This window comes from Hippocampus zosterae, chromosome 20 (genome assembly GCF_025434085.1).
Source record: "Hippocampus zosterae strain Florida chromosome 20, ASM2543408v3, whole genome shotgun sequence".
Lineage (NCBI taxonomy): Eukaryota > Metazoa > Chordata > Actinopteri > Syngnathiformes > Syngnathidae > Hippocampus > Hippocampus zosterae.
Window position 1 is genome coordinate 1,161,031 of NC_067470.1, and position 27,524 is coordinate 1,188,554.

Consider the following 27,524-nt stretch of genomic DNA (forward strand, 5'->3'; position numbering starts at 1 on the left):
TTTCCTTTTACACCCGATTGCAGTATGATATATGCACGGCATTGACAACAACAATGCTTCATATTTGAAATATTCCTTCATTGCTTATTGTTCTTCCCCACCACGCCCCCCCCCCCCCGCTCCCCCTTCCTTCGAGTGGATGTTATGAAATTCATCCAAAATAGTCAAACAAGCAGCAGGTGTATTGGCAAACCAAACAGTCATCAACTTTCCAACTCCAACTCATCACCTGGACGATTTTCTTGCATCATTGTCTTCCTAATTAGTCTCCGTATATCAGCGGCATAAACAAAAAGCATCTGGCGCACCGCAGAGAAAATTCAATTCAATTTTTTTTCTCCATGACTTTGTTATGTCTGCGCAGCTCGGAGGCAAAAATCATTGCACAACTGCTGTCAAACATCTGGAATGAAGTCATTGCAAGGCAGCGCCCTGAAACACTTAGCGGGAGCTTGACAGGTTTCCGTCCCCTCTTTTGGATAACGGAGGGGGCGGCACGGCTCGGTGGTCGCAACTCAGAGGTTGGGGCTTCAATCACCGGCCATTTCAACCTAGTTGAGGTGTCCTTGAGCAAGACACTGTCGCTCTTCTTGGCCTCATAGTTCAGCTATGGGATTTGAATGACAGTTTGTACCATATAGCCGACATGCGGGTTTTGTGTTTAAATTGAAAAAGGACGTAAAGATGGAGAAACGCTATCATTACTGGTAAATGATGGGCATAAAATGTCAGACAGGAGCAGGGGATGTGATCTAATATCCGCAGGGGTAAACTTGCAGGGAAAAGGGTGAAGAAAAAAAAAACAACATTCCTCCCAATGACTAATCCTGTCAGATGTAAATTTATTCATGGATGTATCTATAATGCATGCCTAAAGGATGAATGGCTCCTTGTGCACAGAGCACAAGTGTGTGTGTGTGTGTGTGTGTGTGTGAGTGTATATTCCCCCACTTCCCGTACATGCAGTGTGTCAGGAAGCCCGAAGAACTGCTGATTGATGAGAGAGTTTGTTTTAACAAGCCCCCCCCCCCAGTGGATTCACCTTGAGAGGGACTTGGTTTTGCGCTTTGCGTGCCTTCGACTGCTGTCTCAACGTATCTGAGGCGTGCGCCATCACTACTGTGTGCCGTACGTAAATGTGTGTGCTCCTGCCGTCTGTTTACACGTGTGAGGCCGTATTTGTTTTTGCGTGTTTGGCATTCGTGCATTTGCATCATGTAATTCCACACTCGATGTCGAAAATATTGTGTCCGTTTCGATGACTCCTTATTACGTTTCAATGAAAACTGTTGTGACTGTTTGTTCCACCTTATTGTTTGAGTTGCTTTGCGATTGCTGGCACTCGTTGATGCTTTGTCCTACCGTCTTGATGTCTCACAGTACGTGAACGTCGGATTATTCAATGACAGATTGTCGGTACGTCGAGCTTTCGACCGGAGCGTCAGCTCTTCCTTGTCTTCCGCATCCAGCCCTGCTCTCTGTAGCTACTTTGTGTTTTCATCGATAAAGACATTTCCTTTTCAACTTGGCGTGGCATGTCTGCTCCTGGGTCCTAATTCCACCCGTTTTACTTTACATAAGTTGAATTTGTATTTATCTTTTATTTTATTTTATTTTTTCGATAATTTGTACTTCTATTTACACACACACACACGTATTATTTGGACGCTTTCATTGCAGGACTCTATGACAAGTTTTCAGGAGCAGGAGAAAAAGTGCTTCCCTTTTTGGCCTGTAGATGTCCCTAAATCACAATGCCACCACTTTTGCCTTCAGTTGAGAAGCCTCCTTATTTGTCGTCGTTGACTGTGGACATTGTATAGGCGGAAGTATCTCTAGCCTGTAAGTCTCGTTTTGTTTTTGGCCAAATCTTCTTTTCCCTTCGGCTTTTCCCCAAATAATAGTATTCACGTTTAAAACATGGTCTCATTTCGATTCCAGTGATATCTATCTGCATTATTAAATAAAAGTTGTCGAAAACGTGTCGTCTTGCATGCGTTTGTCGTGTTATAACGCTGCAGTGCGCACCACTAGATTTGGGCAAAGTTCAAATTACTGGCCAAGATGCCTGGTCAAAAGTTTATTTTTGCTGTTCGAGCAGCAATATATATATATATAATATATATATGCGGAATTATTACGAGTCACTAATGGGTGAACGATAAGCAACAAAAGAAGACCATTCATAATTTTGTCTTGTTTAGAATCAGCCGGCAAGTGCTCCCATTCACCAAGATCATGTTGGGTTTTGTCGGACTGAAAATTAAGAAGCACTCTGGTGCAATAATCAGTAACAAAATCATTAATGATTGAAAATGCTCAACTTTGTGTCATCTTTAAGTGTGGGGGAGACTAAAAACTGAATGTGACACTAGCCACACTGCTATTTCTTTGCCGGGTGGAGAAAGTTGGATTAAACATTTTATTTCATGTGAGTATTTTAACACCAAAAATGGGTCGACAAGTATTACAGATCAGGACGTGTTAAACATATCTTGCAAGATCGATTTCATTTTTGAGCTGAAGACTTGGTATGTTTTTCAGCATTCATGCTTGTACTATTTTTACCCAAAGAATCGTTGTTTACACGACATGCAACAAATGAATGTTCTCATTTTTTTCCCCCCTTGTTTGCCTAGATTTGATTCAAATTTCTTTTCATTTTACCTCAGTATTGCTCGTACTTGGTCGGTACTAATCAGTGTCAACTTATCAACTTAATTTCCCTCACAAAAGGCAAGAAGTCTCTAATCAAATAGCATATTCAAGTTACCCCATGGTAAATTGTAAACACACTGTGACGTTTAGAACTTGATGTTGACTACTAGCTTGAGGAGGAGGAAGAGCCGCTCGCAGCGACGTGTGCGTGCATCGGGTGAAACAAGTCTGTCACCTTAATTGATTGAAATTGTGTTCCGTTTGTGAATGTGCAGTGAGGTCCAACTGGGGAAAGGGAAACAGAAAGCCAGACTCCAGCTGTGCAACTGTCATGAAGTGTATTCAAACCTTGGGATATGAAAAAAAAAAAACCTCAGAGTGAGGAAACAAGCAAAAAGCAAATCTCAAAGATCTGTGCCCCTCTCCTCAGATCCCAGCGAGTTGCTCCCGCGGTCATGGATGAAGAGCTGTCACCTCTGGAGTACCTGCTGCCCTCAGGTGCTTCCTTTCAAACCTCCATCCTGTCAGTGCAAAACACACACATGCACAGCGTCAATAAAAATCGCATTGGAAAGCAGCCGGCCTTTTTGTCTTGACCATAACTGGAATCCTTCTTTGCTGCCATCGCCTGAATGACTTTTTACACGTCCTGAAATGTTGCGTTGACTTAAAAATGGCAGCACAATTTAATGCCAAATGCTGCAAGGATCCACTTGAACTAAAACCACATACAGGTATTCAATAGGAAAATAACACCCATTAAACGTTTTTTTCAATAACTCGCTTTTTGAAATGCACCAACATAAAAAAGGCATGGCAAATGATTTATAAAGGCAAACGCAAATGTCGAGGATACATGGAATACAGTGCAACGGCGAGAGCTCCCGCTGTAATCTTTGGCCCATTAATGCTATTGGAGCTGTTGCAGTTTTACTTTGTCAAGGATGCAGACTTTCCCGTGAGTCCTTTGCTCCCCTGCAGATAGAAAAATGGCAATTGCAAATTAGGGGCTGGGAGATCTGCATTCGCAGCGGAGCAAAAAGGGGGAGAAAAAGACGAGTGGAGGCAAGATGGATGGTGCTTGGCCAACTAGATTTGGGAACGGATTCATCCCAGGACGGGGACTTTGACAATGAAGCATGGGCAGTCTGCGACGGGAAGGAGGGAGGTGACAAGCTGACATGTTTTTCCCGTGCCGATTTTAAAGACCCTTGCTGCCATGTAGTCGCAAATGGCGTGCTATCCAAGGTCACAGTATTCAAAGTTCTGACTATCAGGCTACTTTTGTCCAACACATTCTTGTAGAGAGCTGCAGTTTGGGGACAGATAGCAAGAGCTCGTGCCAGAAATATTCACTATTTCACTTTTAAGCCTCCCCCCGGCCCCCTTTTTTTCTTTTTGTTTCGTTGAGAACACATGGAAAAAGAATTGCTTATATCAACTCTACTTTAGGGAGTTTGTACTTGTTTAAATCAACACTACTGTCCAAATATCACAAACATCCGAGTTCTGCTCAAACATGGGCGCGCTTCTTCATGCTGTCCCTCTTTGTCTGACTGCAGGCAAACAGAGGATCGCTTTGATCATCCTGAACCAGCCTTTGGATAAGGACTATCTTGACATACTGTGGAGTAAAGGTATCAATCAACCCATTTGGGTTCTTCACATGTAATCTGCGTCCTGTTCACTCATTTGTGCCAGTCTTGTGGAAAGTGGGTTTGGACCAAATACAAATGGGGCGGGGGTCGAGTTGATATAAGCATGGGTTGGGAAATATACCCTCGATCCCCAGTTGCTATTACCTGAATATTGCCCGTGTCACAATGACGATCACGGGTAGATCAAGTTGGAAAAAGCGGCATGCGCTGCTCAGCGACGACCGCCGCCCCCTTCGCAGACACGTCATCCTCCTTTCACTTCCGGGTCCAAATCTCACTCACGCTACGTGTTCTCACGGGATTATAGCCAGCACTACTCTTAAAGAGACAGTGCTACATTTGTTAAACAAGTTGTATTCACTACCGAAGTTCAAGTATGGTTCATCTGGTTGCATTTATACATTCTGCGTCTCGTCGACTGCAACAATTATCATATTCAAAAGAGTGCTAATTGGATACAACGTGAAGTCCAAACGGCACAGGCTGAATATTCAGCATGACTGTCCTGCGACCTTCCAATTGCAAATCTGAAAAATGTCCGAGCCGTAAGCATTCCCGCTAACAGTTAAGGTCAAAGTCATGATCACAAATTAGACCGACTTACATGAATTCACCGTCTTTGTTATTAATTGATGGTTTGTCGTCGTGTGATTTTATTGTTGCGCCATCTACAGCACTTTGTATGCAGCTGTGGTTGTTTTCCAAGTGCTCTGTAGATGCAGCTGAGTTGAATTTGCAACTAAGCTTTCACTTATGAATATTACGGATGGTTGATTGTGGGAAAGAAAAAAAAAACAACAGTCACATTTCTGCCCTGGAAGCATGATGAATTCAGTCTAATCTTAACGACTTGCCAATTGGTGCGCAGCTCATATGCATACTTACGTGTTAGCAGCTTACTGAATGTAGCCACGTGCAAGCGCCAGTTCTACTGGAGGGCATTTGGATCGCGAGGAAAAACTTTGACCTTGCTGCAGTCTCAAACGTCGCAGAGATCTGAAAGGTCCACTTCTCTGGAAAAGGCTCTGCATTTGTTTTGCTGCGTGCTTTATAAATAATCCAAGGCACTTTATCAGAGTACATGACAAACAAAACCCGGCACGGTACTGCGCACACTTGCTCATTCTTTAGTCGGGGAGCATTTTAGGCAAGAGAAAATGAAGCTGTAGGCTCTGTTTTGTTCATGTTGCGCAACCTGACTAAAAAGAGAAACTAATTAGACCTCTCGTCGCAATTCTGACAGTACACAGATCCAAAATACTGCATCTATTTTGCGCTGATTTTATTGTAGATTATTGGCACGTCACGCTTGCTCAGTGGAACTCAACATGTGAGCAGAACAGTCCACTGGAAAAAAATAAAATAAAATCTGCCAAAATAAATATATAAAAAATAAATAAATTATATATATATATATATATATATATATATATATATATATGTAAATAAAATCGGATCAAACTTTGTATACCATCAGGACCGCTGTGAGATAGGTTCGACCCATCAAACGCGCGATGTTGGGATGTGACAAGTTTGAAAATACCTTCTGGCAAAGATAAGATATCGTTTGAAATCGAGTTTGAGGGAAGGTTGGGCTGAGATTTTTGAAGTGCCGCAAGCAATGATGACGAAGACGCTTTTCTTATCAGTTTTGCTCCTGGCTCAAGGGAGCATAAGATGGTCTGATGAGACGACTGCGATGCCGCGATCTCTTGCAGCTTGAAAGCGAAATCTTTTCACGCCATACGCCATGTATTTATAATGGTGTCTATGGGCTAAACACATGCTAGCATGTGTGTGTGTGTGTGTGTGTGTGACCGACACGGCGGCACCGCAGCCAGGTCTCCACCTCCGGCGACCCGATGAAACACACGCACTCACACAGGCACGTTGAGTCAACTTCAGCCTTGTGATGTGTTGCCCCTGGGCTCCTCCCCTCTTCACCTCTGGGAGAGGATGAGCAGCAGGGTGCCCAAAAAGCTACTGGAAGGTAGAGTGCAGAATACCGATCAAAGGGGAAACCTTTGGACGGGTGCCGGGTGCGATGTTGTCAAGTGGAACCGAGCTACTTATCTTCCTCGCGCACATCTCGTCTATCGGTCACCCTTATCGACTGGCTTGCACGCAGACGCGGTGCAGCAACTTCATAAGAACAATCAGGGCGGGTGACATTGTGCATGCGTTGACCCCAACGGGGTCTGCGGCATCATTTGTTGATGTGGAAGAGCTTGTTGTGACAAAACGTGACTGCTTACGTCGACGTTCACCCAAAAGCACCTGTGCGATTAATAATGAATGAATGAAATGCTCTGAATTGAGTTGATCACGGCGGCCCGGTAGTCCAGTGGTTAGCACGTCGGCTTCACAGTGCAGAGGTACCGGGTTCGATTCCAGCTCCGGCCTCCCTGTGTGGAGTTTGCATGTTCTCCCCGGGCCTGCGTGGGTTTTCTCCGGGTGCTCCGGTTTCCTCCCACATTCCAAAAACATGCGTGGCAGGCTGATTGAACACTCTAAATTGTCGCTAGGTGTGAGTGTGAGCGCGGATGGTTGTTCGTCTCTGTGTGCCCTGCGATTGGCTGGCAACCGATTCAGGGTGTCCCCCGCCTACTGCCCGAAGACGGCTGGGATAGGCTCCAGCACCCCCCGCGATCCTAATGAGGATCAAGCGGCTCGGAAGATGAATGAATGAATGAATGAATGAATGAATGAATGAATGAATGAAAAAGAATAGCAGCCCTGTTGAATGATAATGAGCAATTGCGAACCGACGTAAATGCGCTCAGACATGGCCACGGACAATGAAAAGGTCTGACGTGGAGCAGACAGACGTCTTTTCGGCGCACGCTACCGCGACTTGCATAAGGTACAAGTAGAAGAAGCAGAGCGTGGTCTTTGAAGTCTTTCCCTTGTGTGCGCCCTAACGGCCCCGGACATGAAAGGGCTCTTCAGGAAAATGGTCTGCCTGTTCCATTGGAATTGAATAGGAGCCATGAAAGAGAATACATTTTGCATCTTAAACAGAGGGACTGCATATCATTCATTAAAAAAAAAAAAATAAAAACAGCTAACATCCTCATTTGTCTGCCTCAAGTCGGATTTCAATTCTCACAGTAGTTTATCGGCTTCACTAATTAATGGATGGATGCATCTGTGTTCTGTTAGTCATTGTTCGGTGTTTAAAACCGAGGCTTTTCGTCAACAGTCAACCCTCATTAAGCCCCCTGGTCAACACGGCAAATTCTTTTTGGAAATTGTGGATGTCACGTGGCAAAAGAGGAAAAGCATATATTCCGGATTGTTATCAGCGCAAAAGCCAATATTTGTGCACGCGCTTCCAACCGCACTGTGCCGCGCGGTGCATTTTCTCATCCGGTGTCCCGCATGTGACGTTCAAGGTGCCATATCACGACACCCGCACAGTCCTGTTCACATCAATTGATCTAACTTTCATTTCCCTCCCGTCTGTATTTATCTTGCCGTGTCCGTGCAGCCCGAGTGACGGCGTGTGCTGATGGCGGCGCCAATCACCTGTATCACGTCACCAGAAAAAGTGACAGGTCAGTCTGCCCGTTTTCTTCATCTATCCCTCTGTCAGTATCATCTTGATATTAGAACTATGCGGGCCGGTATAGCCTTAAAATGGCATCTTTTGATTTTCGTTCCCCCTCCCAAAATGCTTATTGTTTGGCTTCAAAGCAAAAGCAAATTCATATTCAACATTTTATTTCTGGATTTTGTCTGCATTAATTGGACAATTCTCAAAGGACGGTTTGATCTCCCTTCTTCTGTACGGACGAATCCCGAAAGCTCACGTGGGTTATTAATTGACAAAGACAAAACACCGTAATTATCGCAGTAATGATCATTTTTGTTAGCTTTTAAAGTGCAAGTTGCAGTTTCAGTTCGCTTTTGTTTTGAAAGGCATTGCAATTGGAATTTTATTTTGTTTTTTTGTCGTTAACTATAATAACCTTGATGCGTCTGTCCGAAAATCATACCGAGGCTGTTTTTGCACATTTTCACCCTAAATGGCAACTTATCTGGCTAATGGAAAACCGCTGTTAGCACCGAGATGTATCTGGGGGCCTCGGGGGTCCCTGAAGTGTTCGGGCTTCCGCATTGACGCTTGAGTGTGAACCGTAGTGCCTGTTCTTTAAAGGCTGGTGATGAAAATGAGGGTTCGACCTCTTGGTTTTTTTTTTTTTTGCAACCGTGATGGGACATGAGCAAGTTTGGGGTGCGTTTTAGTCATCAAGTTTGCACGAAGGCCGGCACGCCGGGGAGGAGGCAAGTTCTCTCACATTTGTGTTGAAATTATCGCATAGCAATTTCCCACTGAGAAGCCGCACCTGCAAGATTGCGTTCTGAAGGACAAACCTAAATGGGATATTTCTGTGAAATGCATTCTGCAGAAGCAACGTCCTTAAAGAGTAGCAAGCGATCATTTGTGCGCAGCGTCTGCCTGCGTGGAGTGGAAATTGTACAGTGTAGCGAAATAAACGTCGGGAGCGGAAATTATACAGTGACATGAACACGACGTTTGCAGAGCTATACTTGCGTTCGTGACCTCTGAAAGGTGAAGCGGTTTCAATCAAATACTGCTTAGCTAAAGACAAACAATTTATTTTTATTTTTTTCGTTCACACACTCGCGCCTTCTACCTTGCCTCTCAGATCTTGTTCTTGAGAATCCGCTGCTGATTTTACACACGATCCCGGGAATGTAAATATGGATCCGACACGCCATTAGCTCAGCGTACTCAATCTGCCATGTGTGATTGAAATGCGGCTATTTTGAGCTGAAAAAGAGTTTTTGATGATAAGAAAGTGAAACGCGAGCCGGCAAGGCCAGTCCTGTTGTCGTGGCGCGACTCAAAAAGCGAAGATTGTGAGTGAAAACGCACCAATCCCTTTGTTGAACGCCCTTGAATAGTTTCAGCTCGACAACGAGAAGTCTAATAAATGTCGGTAATTTACACGAAAGCATTTCCCTCAGTATCATCATCTGGCTAATTGTTATCATATCTCGGTAATAAAACCGTTTTCATGACGCCTCATACGTTTGTGAAATAGTCCCCCCTTGATGCCCCCGGCGCTCCTCCGACTCCAGCCTGGCATCCGCTCCCATTTCTAATTGGAAAATGACATTTGTCTAATTAGCGCATCTCATCAAATCCTCGGCGGGAGGATAAAAAAAAAAAAAGTCAAGAGATGAGTGAAGAGGGAGCGGATCGCGGCTGAATGTAATTGGACAGCTGCGTACGTGTGGAGATCAACACGAGGGCGGCGGCTGCTGCTGGTTGTTGTTTCAGCCTCACGACTGACTTCGTAAAGTTTTAAATGGTGCTTTCATTTGTTCAAGAAAAAAAAAAAAGATATTCAAAAGCGGGCGGCCCGGTAGTCCAGTGGTTAGCACGTCGGCTTCACAGTACAGAGGTACCGGGTTCGATTCCAGCTCCAGCCTCCCTGTGTGGAGTTTGCATGTTCTCCCCGGGCCTGCGTGGGTTTTCTCCGGGTGCTCCGGTTTCCTCCCACATTCCAAAAACATGCATGGCAGGCTGATTGGACGCTCTAAATTGTCCCTAGGTGTGAATGTGAGCGTGGATGGTTGTTCGTCTATGTGTGCCCTGCGATTGGCTGGCAACCGATTCAGGGTGTCCCCCGCCTACTGCCCGAAGACAGCTGGGATAGGCTCCAGCACCCCCCGCGACCCTAGTGAGGATCAAGCGGCTTGGAAGATGAATGAATGAATGAATGAATATTCAAAAGCTACCTGGCCGTCTGCTGAATCGTGAAATAACCGCGGCATGACATTCTTTGGAAGGCTTAGTTCATTTTCACTGGCCACAGTCAAGCCCGATTACCTCCGGATCTATTAAACTGAGATCACCTCAAGAGAGAGCAAAGGAAGCTGGCGGGAAGAAGGTCCGAAAATGCTGCTACACAATTCAAAGAAAAAGTCACCAAGACATGAGAAGATCTCTTTCAATCTGGAAAGAGGTCACAAAGCCTCAAGTCGTCCACAAATGGAAGAGGAGCTAGCAAAACATTCGCACGCGCGCACACACGCTGCCCAACCGGCCATGAAATGGTGTTGTTTGGGCACACGGCAAGATAGCAGCTATCATCTTCCCGGATGGGCCGGCGGGCCTCTTAGCGACAAACGCACACCTGGATGGAATCACACCGACATGTTATCTGTGCGCCTTTGACAAACGCTCCTCTGTGATATCCGCAACGCTCCTCCGAGAGGATTTGGTGACCTTCCGCGCACACGAAAGCAAAGAAAGGAGCGACAGGCGCAATGTGAGCGATCCGTCTTCCCGTGGCAAATCACCCCCCTGATGTCCTCTGCACTTTGTCTCTCTCGTCTTTCCTCGACTCTGCTGCGCACTTGTTGTTTTTACTTGCGATCCTTCCTTTCTTCTGGAACTCACGCTCTCTCACTCGCTCTCCTATTCAGCTTCCTCCCCGACTATATCAGTGGAGATTTTGATTCCATTACTGCGGAGGTCCGAGCTTTCTACGCAGACAAGGTGAGTGGAAATCACCACAAACGGCCACACCCGCTAGCGATTCAATCTGCATAGAAGAGACAAATAATTGTTCCTTTTGGGGTTTTTTAACTCATTCAGTAGCAGCCCATTCTGGACCAAGTCTGAAAAGACGTTTAAAAACGTCTTTGGGAGTGAATGAGTTAATTGATGTCGTTATTTTTTTTTTTTTTGTACGTAGGGGTGCCGTCTGATAGAAACAAGCGACCAGGATTTTACGGACTACACGAAGTGTCTGCTCATCATGGTGGAGGAGATTCAACGACGGAATCTGCAGGTGACGGTTTCACTCGTAGCAAAATGGATTGATTGAGGTGTAGGAAATGCAATCCCGCCGGGTATAACGAAACCGGATCGTTCAATAAGTGCTGTTCCGTGACAAAAACACCAGTTTGGAAACACTCGTTAAAATGTTTGCTTCGAAAATATAAAGGAGTGGTTCGGATATTTGGCGGTATGGCGACGTTTGATGATCATTTATAAGGTTATGCAACTAACTAGCTTTCCCATTGTTGCAAAAAATAAAAAAGGCAAAATCGATCAATGCACTTTTTGTTATCTAACAGGCTTGGCCCGTGTAGCGAATCAATGCTGAAGCTCGCGTGTTACCGTAAGAAGCAGGAGTCACGTTAGGACAAGTGCGCTTTCAGCCCTCCGCCTTGTGTCTGTATTGATTTCAAGCGGGAGGGGGGGGGGCGTTTGTTTTTTTTTTTTTTTTGCTCTCGCCTCCAGTCTTGCGCTGTGCTGCGCGATGCCAAACCAAGCCAACCTTTTCCTGACACCGACTTGAAACTAATGGACAAAAGTCCAATTCAGTCGAGTGAGACTATTTATACTGCACTTGTTCTAAAATGACTTTGCAAAGATCTCCCGTGTCTTACCCTCGTCTCGGCTGATTTACACAAACTTTGGTCACTTGACATGCTTTTTAAACAAAAAAATTATTTTTTTTTTGCTGCAATCTTTGTCAGTGTCGGGTAAACGCAGCCCAACATATGGAATGATGGCGCTCCGTGTTACATTCAATGCCGTATGTGCAGGTGGATGCCATCGTGACACTGGGAGGGCTGGCGGGCAGACTTGACCAGATCATGGCTACTCTCGAGACCCTCCATCACGCTTTGTCTATGACGCAACTTCCGTTGGTAGTCATCCAAGGGACCAGCCTGGCCTACCTGCTCAGACCTGTGAGTGGATGACGCACGCACGTATTGTTGTGTGTGTGTGTGTGTGTGTGTCGAGATATCTCCGCAAAGACCAAAATAGACGTTGTCGTCACGTCTAAATCAAATGCAATTTGTCATTGATTTTTACTCACTGCTAATAAGCGCAAATTAGCAACGGGAGGAATGACCGGGTCGCGTCGAAGACCACCGCATGCTAGTACCCCCCCCCCGCCCCCAAATCATTTCTGCCTCACTGCCGCTTTGCACCTTGGTCTCTCTTTTAAATAATCAAAAGCATTCACACTGGTGACGGCCCACTTTGCTGTTCTGTATGAGATAGAGCCAGCCTTGTTTGATGCTCCCCAAATGGAATGTTCTCAATGCCAGGCACGTCCCCCCTCCCCCCCCCAGCCCTCCGTTGATTGACTTTACAAGTAGGCCGACATTGAGGGACACTTCCCATTTGTTTGCCTCTCTCCTTTCTCCATTTTCTCCCGTTTTGTTTATTTTCAAGATCTTCATGCAAGACCGCGTGGCTTCCCGGTGAAACCGGCTCACGGTTGAAGCGATCCTCTCTCACGCAACCCCACTTCGCTATTTCTTGTCATTATTCCAAAGGCGCCTTGTCATTTGCCGCGTTATACTTGGGACACCTCCAATTAATCTTACTTCAGCGACGCTAAATGAAGCTCATTTGTCAACACGGCACCAATTTGCCGGCGACTGATGAACGCAGATGCCTGTACATGAAGGTGAGTGCGACCTTTGGAAAGAAAAAAATAATAATAATTGCGCTAGTTGTTGCGTTTACATTTGGAATGGAAGCGGCGGGCGACGCTTTGCCGCCTGGCGACCGACCATCGCTGCTTGGTCGCATCCTTCATTTTCCCGATGACGTTTTGGATTTGGCCTTGACATACGAACCTCGATAATCCGGTTGCGATCAATTCAGTACGCCGAGATGGATCGTGGAGAATATGGTACTCGATATAATACAAAATGCGACTTGCCAAAAAGTAGCGTGTTTGTATTCTCTCTGCAGGGTGAGCACGCACTCGGGGTGAACACGGGCATCGAGGGCGATTGGTGTAGCCTTATTCCAGTTGGGGGGCCCTGCCAAACAACCACAACAGGACTCCGATGGAACCTCAGTGAGTCCAAAAAGTATTCGATCATTCCTGTTGATCAACTCGCTCTTAGGGATTGGTAAAATATCAATTTCATTGAGAGATTGTTTTTCTGTTTTTGCGGGAGGGTTACGTTGCTTTTTTGGGGGTTTGTTTGTTTTGTTTTTATAAAATGGGGATGGGGGGGTAGAGGAGAAGGGAGATCTGATGGGGCAGGGACATTTACTCCAAGGTCATATTGGTCATCCAAAATCCGTGTCCGTTTCATAATCAACCTCAATTTTTTTTTCCTTCCACTTCAATAAATTTAGCAGTGCGTGTAGGACAATATGCAAACATTTATGACGTAGAAGTTCTTAACGCAGACTATTTTTCAAATGGGAGTCGCAGCTTGGAGTTTGAAGCGGATTACGTGGGACAGGAGAAGTGAACTAATCTCTTTTCGTCAAAACTTAGCTTGTGTGCACATTTTCAGCATGACGTCTCTGACCCACTGGTGAAAGGACACTTTGATCCTCTCCTCTTTCATCTAGAACTGCTTCAGACAACAAAGTGTATGCAGAAAAGTGGTGAAGATTGCACGACTGTCTGTGTCCTATGTGTTGTGTTGTGTTATTTTTGTTATTTTGACTTCAAAATGGCGCCGCGAGAGTGGCTGCCTTTCCAGCAGCTCCTATATTTTGTTGTTCTACTTCTTCCTTTCCTAACTTTGCTGCTGTGAATTGGGAATTTTTCCATTGCGAGACTAAGAAAGGTTTTCGTATCGTAAAATCGAATCGTAACTGAATGATGTGGAATGAAGTGGTGCCTTCACTTATACATCATTCATTATGACCATCGAATTCAAGGTCATTTTAAGGTCCCCCCCCCCGGTATCCCTTCACATGACTCAATCCCCAAGAATGAGCACTCACCTGAAAAAAAAAGGTTGTCTAGCCCCGCTCCATGATGTCCTGTTCAAGTTTCAATTGCCGGTGTCAGTGACATCCAGTGGGTGATGTTGCGCAATGCGACCCCTTCCAGTCCTTAAATCGTCTTGCTGTAAACAAGTAACATACGCTTAATCCAAATATCCACTCAATGGCTGGAGCTTTTTTGAGTGTTATCGGTCAAACGAACTTGTTCTTACCAGGCGCAACGTCCAATCCATTTGGACTTTGTGGAAAAGGCGTTCTTGGCTCGTTAAATACAAAAACCGCCGTTCCTCGTCGCAGGCTAATACACAAGTTTGTTGGCTCTGCTTGAAATGCCTTCCTGTCTGTTGTCAACCAAGAAGAAGTCATCCAGTTTCCTTCCAGAACCTGTTTACTGCCACGCCAAGTCTGGAAACAGTCACTTGGCTGGCTCGCTCTGCCTGCATAACAAAACAGCAAAAAAAAAGAGCCTTTGTACGTTTCAAGCAAAAGCAAGATGCGTGCGTATCAAAGGAACCGTGGCGCGTATTCTTTGACGCTGAAAATTCAACGGCATGTTGATGGGAGAAGCCCTGCGGTCTTCTCCCCAAAGCTGGCCTCCTAACCAGCTGGCTTCTTAATGACTTGGCACCGACGGAAGTGCCTCCCGCCCGAGGGGAACCTGGCCCCCGTCTGTCAGAGGGACGATGGTGTGGCAGCTTTTCACGAGTCACCGCAACACGTTTGAATTGCAGAGAGACATTTTTTTTTAACTCTCATCTCTCCGGAACTCCTGCCGCTGTGCAATTTAGCTTCGGATTTATTTGCTCAGGCGGCCGTAACTGATTTCAGGTCTGGACTTCTTCAAATGGCACGCCGCAGTTGAAAATGTGACCCAACAATAACTTTGCGACAAGTCCTCTCCATCTTTACTCACGAGCTCTCCGGGGTGCCTTATTAAATATCTCGGGGCAAGCTTTCCAAAGTGTTAAAAAAAAAAAAAAATTGAACGCATATTGAATCTTTAAAAGGGCTCTTCAAACTCATGTTTTTTTTTTTTTCCTTTGGCTTTTCCGGATTGTAGAGTTTTGGCGTTTCCTACTGTGGTCATTATTCATTTCTTATTTGATTGCTTCTTATCTTCGGACGGCACTTTGTTTACAGCCGCGCTTGCTTTCGAGTGCCGCAGGCAGACAATTAAGTTGAGTTACGATCGTAAATCGGCTCAAATCTCACAATAAACTCATCGAGTAATAATGTCGACGCGACTTGTCGAATCAAACCCGATGCGCAGTGAGAAGATGGGAGGAGCGGAGCAGGCATTTGGAGAGGCCTGGCGATGACCGTGGCTCAAAGGGATTTTTGTGGACAGCGCCGTCTAATAAAAGGACTGCACTGCAGTAATGATACTGGAGGGTGGGGAGCGCAACGTACTACTAAATAATGAAGGGACTGCCGTGTGGCAAAGAAATGCACTCTCGTCGTCGCGTGGAACAATTTGAATCCGAAAGGTGGCCGGAAGCCCAGCCGTTGTCTCTCTACGGTCCTTTCTGTGTTGCCGGGTAAAAAACTCATCCATGTGTTGTGTCTGCAAGCCACGTTCAATGCTAACGTTGCAGGATTTAATAGCGGACGCCGACTTTAATTCAATTATTTTGTCGCTCAAGCTCGGCCGCTAACGCCAACGATGATGCGAACTCCGGCTGAGTTGGCTGCCCCCCCTTGAATCGTCAAGAGCGCGGCCGCATGAACCCGCACGAAATTCTCCGGGCCTCTCTCGGCTTGTTTAATTGGCTCGGCCTCCGGTAGCGCTTTTAGACCCCTGCCAATTTATTTGCAAAATGAGCCTTTCCCTGCCTCATTTTCGCCTCTCCTTGTGAATTCCATTGCCCTTGATGTACCCCGGCAACCGAGCGGCGGTGCAATCGTCCCCAATCAAGTGAATATGACATTGGGTGCCAACGACTCTCCCAATGACCCCCGGTGAACCTCACCCGCGCTTTCCAGCCACCGTCCAACTGCCCAACTGTTGGAAATCAAGATAGAGACTCAATCCCTCCGCATGCTAGCCAGTCTTCACTCGAGCCGTTTGACAACTTGAGAATCCGAGAGCAAAGCGAGCATACGCGTTTCCGAGCGTACGTGATCGAGTTAAACGCTTCATGAGCCACTTCCTCAAATTGCAGATGAAATATAAAAAGAACCAAACTATTAAATATTAACGCAGCGGGGAAAATATTAAGACAGGATTTTCGCTTTAGCGCGTATTGAACACACACACACACACACACAAGCGCGCGCTTATGCTTTTTGCGTGTAGAACTGGAGCAATAAATCACCCCCACCCCCACCCCCACCCCCCCAACCGCCTGAAATGATTGCACTGCCGCTGAGATGAGGCTCTGTGTTCAGGATTCCGTGTGTTTGGTCTCTTGTGTCGTTACAGTTCTGCACTCTTACTGTATCGTGACCTTGTCCTCCCGCTGGCACCGCGATCCACTTTGAAAATCCTCCATTAAGTCCAACACGAGGACACTCTCTCATTGGCCACAATCACCACCACCACCGTCGAGCTCCTATCAACACAATCGAACAATTGCAGCCGTCCCCTGAATGACCAGCAGAGACAACGTTTCCTTTCTTTGAAGGTCGACTTACCTCGCCAACTTTTTTTTTTTCCACTTGACGCGCTTGCACAAATCCGGTGGCAGCATCATAAACCTTGAATAGAAGCGACTGTCCCGGCGAAGCAGACGGTGCTGACGATGCAAGCGCGAGCGTACGTCACGGGCAATAAATAAGCGTCCATAAAGGGAGAAAGGATCGGCGTCAAGCTGATGATGTGATACTCACCGGCTTTCTTTGTACAGAACACACAGCCGTCTGTGATCCTACAAATTGGGTAGGACTTACCCTATTGCAAGATCTTCTAGGGCAGGGGTGTCCAAAGTCGGTCCTCGCGGGCCGCCATCCTGACTGTTTTCCGGCTCTCCCAGGTGCAACACACCTGATTCAAATCATCAGGAACGTTCTCATGCTGATCACCTGAATCAGGTGCTTTGCAGCCGGGAGAGCTGGAAAACAAGGCAGGACAGCGCCCCTGCTGGCCCGGAGCTGGACATGTCTCTTAAGGTATTTATGAAAGGAATGCATTCAGTACAGTGCCTCCAAAGGTCTCTTTCAGGTCCACTTTTCAATCTTTGGTCTCTGACCTTTTAATGGTTCGGCTGGAGCAAGAAGTCCTATTTGAGTGTACTGTACAGTCGTAGCTCCGTCTGAGAATATCAAACAGAATCTACCTTGTCAAATTCTCCTGTCTGCATGCTGACTCCATTTGGAGCGTGCGTGACTCGGCGCCGCTCTCCTCTGGGTCATTTGTTGTGTAAATACGCGCCGTCCCTGTACAGCTGGCGGGCCCTTTTCAGCAGCGGCGTGCCGGAAATGCAATTACAGGCGGCAAACATCCCCATTGTTATCACTGGAGGGTGTGGCGCTTATTCTCAGCCCCTTGTGCAGCCTATTGATCGTATCACAGCTTTGATGGGAGGGATTACTAATGAAGCAATTTGAAATCCCCGTTCTCAAAATCAGGTTTCTGTGAAGCGTGCGTGTGTATGTGGCAGGGCCTGAGAGAGAAAAAAAAAACCTGGAGAACCAAAGGGAGCCCTGTGGCATCCTTCGATGGTGCTCTGCTGCCCCTGGTGTTCATTCTGAACATTACGACTGGCGCGATCATTTTGGCCCAGTGCAAAAGGGGGTGTGTGGGACAATTTTCCCAGCAGATGGACCCTTTCAGTCTAATATTTCTCCTCCCACACTTTGTGGTTCGGGCTCCCCGCTCACTCAATTATCAAGTAATTCCCCCAGCAGCTTTTCCTCCCCCTCCCCCTTTGAGGTTTGTGTCAATCTGCTGCAATACAATGCTTGTTTTGAAGCCTTTGAAGCAGAAGAAGCTGTTTTTTCACGGCCGTTTGATGGGCGTGCAGACGCCTGTGGACAAGCGATTGTCTTCGTTGTTTGACTTTGTTCTCTGGTTTTCTTTTTCCGACTCGTTGAAGGAGCCGCGCCAATGTGACTTTTTCATGCTCTACAACTTGTGTATTTGAATGCAATTTGCGGAAGGGGAAATAATGCAATCAACGATCCAGCTATGCATGGCCCGTTTCTGAAATCTTTGACCGCTAGAGGGCACTGCTGGACAGATTTGTCACTTTCTTCTACGGGCATACATGCTGTCCATCAAGTCTATTCATGAGACTAGATATCGGAGATTTATGTGTCTAATTTATTCAGAACCACAATCAGATATTTATTTAGTCTATTGACTTATATTCATTGAGCTATGCTCATACTTTTGCCGTGTCCAAATTCATAGGGTGCTGTCTGATACCAAATGAATCTGCGTTTTGCAAAAAAATATAAAGAAGAAAATGTTAGTCTGACTTGAAGTTGAATGAATTTGTTCCCGTGTCTGTCGTCCAGACAACCAGGTTCTGCAGTTCGGGAAGCTGGTGAGCACATCCAACACCTATGAGTCGGTTTCCCCCGGACAACCCAGGAAGCGCATAACCGTCACCACAGACCAGCCTCTGCTTTGGAGCATGGGCATCCATAAAGGATTGCAATGACCCATCCGCCCATCTTTTTTTCTTTTTAAATACCACTTGACCTCCTAAGGGCTGCAACTGAACTGAAGCCTGTCCCAGCTGGCATAGGAGGCGGGGTTCACCCTGCACTGCCCACCATCCAATCACAGGACTGAAACGATGGCAAACGGTAACATCAAAAATGTTCATTTTTTTATTCCAAGTTCGCTGTAAACTAGGGATCTTGCTCCAGAATGTAAGACTGTTTTTTCAAGTGATTAGCTGTGCTCGTGAGAAAAAAAAGGCACTTTGTTCATCCCCTTTTGTTTTATTTCAAAAGTGAAAGAAATGTCAACAGAATGTAAAAACGTCATCCTTCACCCCCACATCACAACTGTACACGGCAATGTTCTGGTCTCAGATGTTCAGGGCTTTTAACCACCACTGCAAGACAAAATGAGAACAATTTGATTAAGCTTTGCGCATACAAATTGGATGTGAAAGCTATAGCATGCTTTTGTTTTGGTTGTAACTGTGGCAAATACAGATAATAGCGGCTTTCATACCATATAACAAATTTAGTTAACTGATTGCAGATGAATAGGCAATTTAGTATTGAGTAAGTAATTTAATGTGGGATACATTTTGGTAACTGGTGATGACAACTGTGTGTAGTGCAATGATTTCCCACCACTGTCCTGAATAAACGACCCAAATTTGGTTGCACGGTCCCAAATTATTTATTAACTCCAAATATTGCATCTATTCCAGAGACATAGTGATTTTTTTTCTCCTTTGTGCAGTAGGGGCAAAGCAGTTGTGACTCTTAACATTCCAATTCAGGTGAATTAACTTTGCGAGACAAAAACGTGTGAGACTTACACAATGATGTTGTTGATGGGGATGTGGATCAATTTAACGAAGAACCCAATGAAGCCCATAATGGCGAAGCCAATCGCCGTGGCCATTGCAATTTTCTGGAATTCTGGGAAGACGAGCAGGAATATTCACAATTAAGTACCCGTCTGACCACAAATCAGTGAGCGACTATCCAAAGACTGTACATACCTTTTCTGTCGGGTTTTGTGCATCTCTTTACCAGCCGTATGGAATCCTTAACGAATTGCCGACTGGGCTCCACAAATTGCATGACTTGATCCATGTTTGCTGAAGACAAGAAACGCTATGTTAGCGACGAGCTAAATCAACGCCACCCAACGCTGACGTCGACTTTAGCCTGATTTGTTGATACAGTTTTAACAATCACCTCGAATAATATGCTGTCTTTAAGTGATTTGGAAACTTTGTGAAGGAAAAGATGTGGAGTTTGGCGAATCAACATGTATTTACTTGTATGGAATAGTGAATAGAAGATCCTATGTCGACCGACGTAAGGTATAAATAAAATAAGCACAAGCTAAAGTGAAGCAGATTTTGTTGATTACATCCGATCTTCAATCTATAAGATTGAAGTGCGACAATTCTTACCTTGTCCAACGCAGTGTTTGACGAGAAGAGCCGAGAGGAACGAAGCCACGTCGCTCTGGGGATAGGTTAGAAGAGCTGACGTTTACTTTGCACGCGCATGCGCAACAATTCTTTCTCGTTGGTCGCTTTAGTGTGAATTGTTGCTTAGTCTGCCGTCTAGCGGCTGGGAGCGATTCATCCCAAGCAAATTCGTGTTGATACGTGCATTGTTCTTCTTTTCAGTCAGTTCTTTTGAACATCAGTTTGTTACCGAGTTGTATTTTATATTTTGCCATAGGTTTAATTGGGAATGTGAATGGTTATTTGTCAAAGTGTGCCTTTCGAAAGACTGGTGAAGGAGAAAACATTTTAGAAAATGGATGGATACATGGATTCTGGCTCTCCTTTTTAACTCCTTTCAATCTTACATCATTTTTTTTATGTTGTCCTGCAATTGTCATCCAAATGTGGTTCATTTTAAATAATTCCTGCGCCGTAGCAAGTCCATTGGCCAATACCACATTCCAAGAGTGTTCATGGTGTCTCATGTGATTTAGATTAGAACTTAAGTTTTTCCTTCTCCAGCTATTGTTCACCCCTACAAATACTCAACAGTGACGCATTGAGGTCAAGTGCATGCGTTGTGTTCTAAATCTTGCTATTTGAAAAAGAAATATCCACCAAATCTTGACCACTTGTGATGTTTTATAAAATGAATTGGTGAAGACACAACTGTCCAGCAATGTTAATGCCCCGAACAAAAGTGCTTTAAGAATGATGCCTTTTCGCACTTAACATGATACAAAGTCCTTCCTTGGATTCTTCATTATTCACTGCCAGGTGATGCCAAGCATGTTGCAGCTGCTCTGCCACAGCTCCCGCGCCAAATCGTCATCCGAGGCACTTCTGGAGCACCTTGCAGGGGCACAGTCACTGAGACCACAAAGAAATGGGATTAACTCGTCGTGTCCGCTACATTGGGAGATACCTAAAAGAGTGATCGTTTGATCATAACACCAGGGGGCCTTTGTAAAACGGACCTGAAGTAGCCTCCGCTCTGACTTTCCAGACCGGGCTGCACGGCGCAGTAGAGGGTGGTCTGAGCGCCTTCCACCGTTGTCTTTGTGAAGATGCTGAAGATCTTCACGGCCACCTGGATACAGTGGTGCTGGTGCCGCCACAGGTCCGACTGCACCACGCCGGGGTGTAGGGAGAACACGCTTACCCCTGTTCCTGCAGTAAGCATAGTAAAGTACAGCAGGATGGAGAAATGCAATTTCTTCGGTGGAAAACCGATCAGCGGAACTGGACATTATAGTATTCACCAATGGTATACTATGGTCTAATAGTGCACCTTTTTGCGGCGTTCCCATTCGATGTCGTCAATCCAAACAACGGGCCTTCCCTGAGCCGAGCGCGTCAGTAGGAGAGGACAGTATTTCCACACGCTCACCTTTCAACTTTTTGGCGAGGGCCCGTGCAAAGAGGACATTAGCCAGTTTGCTCTGCCCGTAAGCCTTCACGGTGTCATAGCTGCTCTCGCTGTTCAGGTCATCCAGTCGAAGGCCGGTCCAGGTGTGAGCCACCGACGCCACCACAACGATGCGAGCCGGAGCGGAAAACTTGATCAGGTCCAGCAGCAGGTAGGTCAAGAGGAAGTGACCTGTTATTTCAGGTTGGAAATATCAAAACGTTTCCTCATTGAGAAGGCATCTCAGAAGTGACTCTTGCCTGAAAAAAGCCGAAGCCATCTACACTCATGTTGGATGCAAAATGTTGCTCTCACTAAAATAGACGCGGGAGGGCAAAATCACATTTGGGGAAGGCGATTCTCATCCGTTATATGAGATTCAAAGCGGTGGCAACATCTTTTGAGTTGCTAAATAAAATGCTTTTCGGTCCCCGGGCGCCAGGAACCCTTCCGAAGCCACGATAGAAAAATGGATGGAGATGTGTGTGTGTGTGTGTGTGAGTGTCTTTGCATATGCATACGTGTGTGGGCTGCCTTGCCGAGCACAGCGCGTTCTCGCTTCCATCAGCCTGGGTTAAAAATACCAACTCAACACGTTGACATGTTGGCGGGTTGTCAAGGATACATGACATCATTTTATGCGTGCACAAAAAAAAAAAAAAAAAAAAAAAAAACAACAATGGTCATCCTGATCATGAGCCCATGATCACAATTCATTGACTTCAATTGCTTTCACACGATTGGACAATAACCTTCAATGATGAAAATGAAACAAACTCTGACTGCCGTTGTTTTCCCGCACGTTCCGCGTTATCGACTTTGTGAAAAAATTTGCAGACTCACCCAAATGATTGACTCCGAATTGCATTTCAAAGCCGTCAGCGGTCTTGGAGTACGGACACATCATGATGCCCGCGTTGTTGATCAAAATGTTGACTTGTTTCTCCTCTAAAAATAAACACCCAAGCACAGGTTGATAAAAAAGAGGATGAAGAACGTTTGGCAAATACTCTGGCAGTGACACCCCCCCCCTTCCCCCAAAAAAATCCCTCTTGCATCATCATGACAGTACAAAGTCATTGTTTTGCAATGTCTCTTCCGTGTGGCCAAAAGTAGGACCTTTATGTACTCTTATTAAAGAAAAAAGGAAGGGAGCCACCACCACAATATTTGACAGTTGGGTTCTCATGCAAAATGGGAGCGAAAGCAAAAAAAAAATGTCACGCGGAGATTTCTGCGTTCATTACATGACGTCACAGAGAAGCCAACTCAGCCGACCTTTGAGGATGAGCTCAGCAAAGGCTCGAATGGACCTGCTGTCCGAAAGATCCAGTTTCCTGACAACCACGTTGTCATTCGCCGTGTCTTCCACAATCTCCGATCTGGCCTCCTCTGCTCTTTCCAGGTCCCGGCATGCCATGATGATGCGGGCACCTAAAAAGACAAAAGACTCATCATCCCATTTCAACATGCTGGACAGCAAAACCTTCTTCATTGTCATTCTTGTGGGACACAAATGACGGTACCTTCTCATTCACGAACATACATACAGCACGACATTACACTAAAACACACACACACACACACACGCACACAGCCCATCAGTTATGGAAGAGAAGAGCGATTACTCAGTGGCTGTCTTTGTTTTTCCTCCTGCCGGTCCCATGTGGGAAAACTCGGTTACTCCCACATTGCCTCAAAGGCCAAGTTCACTTCATTAAAATAAAGCCGACAACAAGCTGTTGTCAATGTGCTCAATGCACCAAAAGGCTCAATATTCAGACTAATGAGTCGCTGTGATTTTCCCGTTGCATTTTAAGAGGGGACAAACACACCCCCCACCCAAAAAAAAAGAAAGGAAAAAAAACATTTGAATGAGAACACAATCATCATTGGGTGGGACGCTGTCTTTGCAGTTTCAACCTGTACCGTGTTGCGTAACCCTGTTGACGAGTTGTTGGTCATTTATCAAGTAAATGTAAGCAAAACACTGCATGCAACATTTTTGAGAGGTCGCTCCAGTGTGTGTGTGTGTGTGTTGGGTTCAGTCTCCCATTTTTCTTTTGTTTCCCCGTCTGGCAGCAGAATGGAGCAGCACCTCACAATGCTCCCTCTGTGCCCCTTTTTGACGCATCATCTATCTTCCGAGTGGAGTGTTAAGTCGCATGCCGGTTTGGGGTTCGACGGTACATCAACCGGCGTCCTCTTTTTACGGCGCGAGGGAAAACGATCCAAACATGTTGATGAAAACCATTTCAGTGGAAGGAAGGATTAAACGTGATTATTTGGTGGAGGCCTGAGCATGAGGGTCACGCTTAAGTCTGCTTACATTCTGCAGCTTTTGATTCGCGACTGGAATGTGCAAGTGGCACGAGGAAAGGGGGGAGATGAACACCAGCGGCAAAGGTCGTCATTTATTGGAGTAAGTCAAGACGCGAAAGGATGGAGAGAGTCGATTGGGGCGTGACAGGTTGCGTTACCTCTGGCGGCCAGGTCTCGGGCCGTTTCCTTGCCTATGCCGGTGTTGGCTCCGGTGATGACGACCGTTTTGTTGTCCAGCCTCTCCTCGGATGACCAGCGGTGACAGCACACAGCTCTGGGCCGGAAAGCAAGCAAAGTTTCCCCATTGAGTGCGTTTGCATCATTACAAACCAAAGTATGGAGATTTCAATTAGGAAGTTAGTTAAGAACGCCTTGTTTCAAATACCAAATTTGACAAACATCAAAGGAGCGACCCGGTTAGTTAAGTTACCCCCCCCCCCCCCCCACTGCTAACTTTATTTGCCTGGTCGGAACTCGACTCAAAGCAGTGCAATGCATCCTGCGTACAGTAACGTACGAGCCACTTGACAAAAGCAAGCGGTGTCGCAAGCGTCGAAACACATAACTCAGGATCAGCCGGCGTTAATCACCTTAAAATGTTAATTGTCCCCCCCCCCCCCCCAGCCCCGCGCTCTGCACTCGCCATGACCTACCTGCAGCTCATCATTCCTCCAAAGCGACGAATCCCCCCCTCACGAGATACAAATTGGCGCAACTCAAGACAGAAATGAGCAATCGGTCTTCGTGCAGTTTGCGACACCATCATCATCATCATCATCATCATCATCAACATCGTCGCTCCTCAGAGCCCCGCCCACCCGAACCTCACATCATCAGCGTTGAGCCAATCAAGTAGCGAGCTGGCACATAATTGCTGCAATTCGCCAAGTTGCAGATTGCCAAGCGAGACGCTCCACCCACCGTGACCACCACCCTCAAAAACTTGCTCCATCTAAGGGAGGGGATTATTAATATTGGGGGGTTCAAGTGGCATTGGGAATACTGGACACGTATTGCCTGTTGCAGTACCGCTTTCTGGCCGTTAGGGGTCCTCCTCAGCCCACACAAAAAGCCTCCCAATGCTTATCACAGATAGATAGATAGATAGATAGATAGATAGATAGATAGATAGATAGATAGATAGATAGATAGATAGATAGATAGATAGATAGATAGATAGATAGATAGATAGATAGATAGATAGATAGATAGATAGATAGATAGATAGATAGATAGATAGATAGATAGATAGATAGATAGATAGATACCCACAGAATTGGTGAACGTCAGCCATACATGCCCAAATGAACAGAAAAAAAGCCCCCATCAGACTCTTGCTCAACAGTATCTTTTAATCATTTGCAACGTCAACCTTTGTCTTTTTTTTTGCAGACACGTTTTCTGAGCATCAGCGTGAGATCGCTCTCCATGTTCATCTCCAACGGATGCCCAGCAAGTGGCAGCTGGCAGCCCACAGTTTTAAAGCCGTGCCGTCGTCGCGCCCGGCCCTGCAGCCCTTGGAATAGGCACAGTCCCTGCAAGGAGACGCGAGGCATTGATGTGATCACCTCGGATGGAGCGAGCGAGCGAGCGAGGCAAACAGGGCCCCCCCCGCAAACTCACTTGTAGTGCCCTCCATTCGTCAATTCATTCTCAGGAGTGACCACGCAGTAGATAGTGGTGTAGGCCCCCTCTGCCGAAGTCTTGAGCAGACCGGAAGACATTCGGATGATGTCTGCCATGGGCCACCCCATGTGCCTGGTTATCTCGGTGTTGACAGCGCCGGGGTCCACCGAGTAAGCCGTCACCCCTAATGCTGGAAGTCAAGCGTGTTTCGCTCAGAAATGATTGGAAAACGTTGTTGGTCGTGAAATATATGGATCGAGAGTGCCCAAATTACAGACGGGCGGCCATTTGGTGTGGATATACAGTCAGAAATCTGCGCAGCCCAAGTTAACATCGAGAGCGACAAGCAACCGTTTGCGCTAACTGCTGCTTCTCAAAGACAAACATTGTATCCTCCAAGCGTGCTTGATTCCTTCTCCTTCCCTCGCCAAAAGCATTTGCGGTGAAAGCATGAGACTCTCACGTTGGGAAACGGGCCGACCCATTTGGTTTTTTTTCCCCCCCCAAGCCCCGCGCAGTGGCGAAGAAGGCCAAGAGGCCCAGCAGAGAGAGAATCAAAACGACACATCATACCCTCAGTCCTCTTGGCCAGCTCTCTGGTAAAGAGAACGTTAGCCAACTTGCTCTGTGCATAAGCCCGCGCCGGGTGGTAGTTGTTCTCCACGGCCAGGTCGTCAAACTGGATCCTCCCCATGATGTGAGCCGTGGACGAAAGGGTGATGACCCGGGAAGGCGCCGAGTGCTTGAGCAAGTCCAGCAGCAGGAAAGTTAGGAAAAAATGACCTGGTAGGGTGCGGGTCAAGGAAACAAGGCGTGAGGAATTTGCTCTGATCAATCAATTCAATTGAAATTGGAACGTTTATAAATGTCGCCACCAAATCAAAGTCCTAATCCCAAAGCCCAATGTCCAATTGAACTCTTGTTTGAATCTAAATTCGCAACGGACGCTAACCTTCAAATTCAGATTGCGTACAGAGTGTAATTGCCGAACGTTAACGTTAAAATCATCGTCAAAGCGACCGGCATTTTCATACCCAAGTGATTGACTCCAAACTGCATCTCGAATCCGTCCACGGTGGTGGCGAAAGCGCAAAGAGCCACGCCGGCGTTGTTGATCAGGTAGTGCAGAGCCTTCTCGGCTGCGATTCAAATGCATTTGGTCAAACACCGGATCTTTCCGGCAACACGCCATCAACACGCGTGTCACCCACTGCTGTAGATGTTCTCTGCAAACTGGCCGATGGACTTGGTGTCGGCCAGATCCAGGTGCCTGGCGACGACTTTGGCGCACGATACCTCCCTCATGATTTCGCGGGCCGCCTGCTCTCCCTTGGCCACGTCCCTGCAGGCCAGAATCACCCTCGCGCCTGCAAACGGATTGCAATGGAGAAGATGAGGAGGTTCAGACTGCGGCGGCTTCATCGGGAAGCCCGAACGGGGAAGACGCCGTCGATTTGTCCGTCTTGCCTCTGGCCGCCAGATCTTTTGCCGTCTCTTTGCCTATTCCCGTGTTGGCGCCGGTTACGATGGCCGTTTTTCCGTCCAGACGCACGTCGGACGACCACTTGGGGATGAACAGAGACCTGGCGATGAGTCACAAACGGCACATTGTTGGCGGCTAACATGGAAACGAGCTCTCCGTGATCCGAGCCCTGCAAAATGTTGACGTAAACTCCACTTTTTAAACTTTGTGTCCAGAAACGCCTCCTTGATGATCACCAATGCAAACGCAGCGATTGTCCCCCACCCCAAAGGTACAACAATTGTCTTCTTTTGGTTCAGTTTCTTACCTTACGGCTTGCATCCTAATGCTCTCGATACGCGACGAAGAAGTTATTCCGAATGACCAGGCGCAGACGCAGAAATGAGATTCCACCGTCGTTTAGAGATGCAAAGAGCTTCTCTCTTGTGATTGGAACTAATCAATTGAATTGGGATATGGAGGGGGGGGGGGGGGATCACATGAGCTGCTCTTTTCTCACCAAAAGCTCAACAAA

General features: G+C 46.4%; 3 protein-coding genes and 1 long non-coding RNA gene across 5 annotated transcripts; 1 reads left to right on the forward strand and 3 right to left on the reverse strand.

Moving 5' to 3' along the window:
* Positions 1 to 1,770: 1,770 nt before the first annotated feature.
* tpk1 (thiamin pyrophosphokinase 1) lies at positions 1,771 to 19,369 on the forward strand. Its single transcript, XM_052054810.1, has 9 exons — positions 1,771 to 1,842; positions 3,089 to 3,156; positions 4,221 to 4,295; positions 7,807 to 7,873; positions 10,779 to 10,851; positions 11,051 to 11,146; positions 11,910 to 12,056; positions 13,078 to 13,186; positions 18,538 to 19,369. Exons 2-9 carry the CDS (start codon positions 3,114 to 3,116, stop codon positions 18,681 to 18,683), a joined length of 756 nt encoding a protein of 251 aa, XP_051910770.1. The 5' UTR covers positions 1,771 to 1,842; positions 3,089 to 3,113; the 3' UTR covers positions 18,684 to 19,369.
* LOC127593393 (uncharacterized) lies at positions 2,980 to 14,184 on the reverse strand. Of its 2 annotated transcripts, none has more exons than XR_007960399.1 (2): positions 14,077 to 14,184; positions 2,980 to 3,179 (listed from the first exon to the last, which is right to left on the reverse strand). It is a non-coding gene; the product is annotated as an uncharacterized LOC127593393 (long non-coding RNA). The 2 variants fall into 2 exon arrangements; XR_007960398.1 differs by lacking the exon at positions 14,077 to 14,184 and adding an exon at positions 4,461 to 4,576.
* sec61g (SEC61 translocon subunit gamma) lies at positions 18,950 to 20,295 on the reverse strand. The gene is made up of 4 exons (XM_052054815.1): positions 20,130 to 20,295; positions 19,710 to 19,808; positions 19,524 to 19,626; positions 18,950 to 19,085 (listed from the first exon to the last, which is right to left on the reverse strand). The coding sequence occupies exons 2-4, from the start codon at positions 19,801 to 19,803 to the stop codon at positions 19,076 to 19,078; spliced, it is 207 nt and encodes a 68-aa protein (XP_051910775.1). The 5' UTR covers positions 19,804 to 19,808; positions 20,130 to 20,295; the 3' UTR covers positions 18,950 to 19,075.
* Positions 20,131 to 27,467, reverse strand: si:dkey-73n8.3 (uncharacterized protein LOC100150965 homolog). Its single transcript, XM_052054904.1, is given in 14 exon segments — positions 20,131 to 21,041; positions 21,149 to 21,341; positions 21,562 to 21,771; positions 22,423 to 22,527; positions 22,858 to 23,013; positions 24,060 to 24,175; positions 24,555 to 24,699; positions 25,336 to 25,436; positions 25,525 to 25,717; positions 26,101 to 26,310; positions 26,562 to 26,666; positions 26,739 to 26,959; positions 26,961 to 27,110; positions 27,318 to 27,467. Coding segments are annotated over 14 exon segments (2,022 nt in total). The 5' UTR covers positions 27,332 to 27,467; the 3' UTR covers positions 20,131 to 20,938.
* Between the last annotated feature and the right edge of the window lie 57 nt (positions 27,468 to 27,524).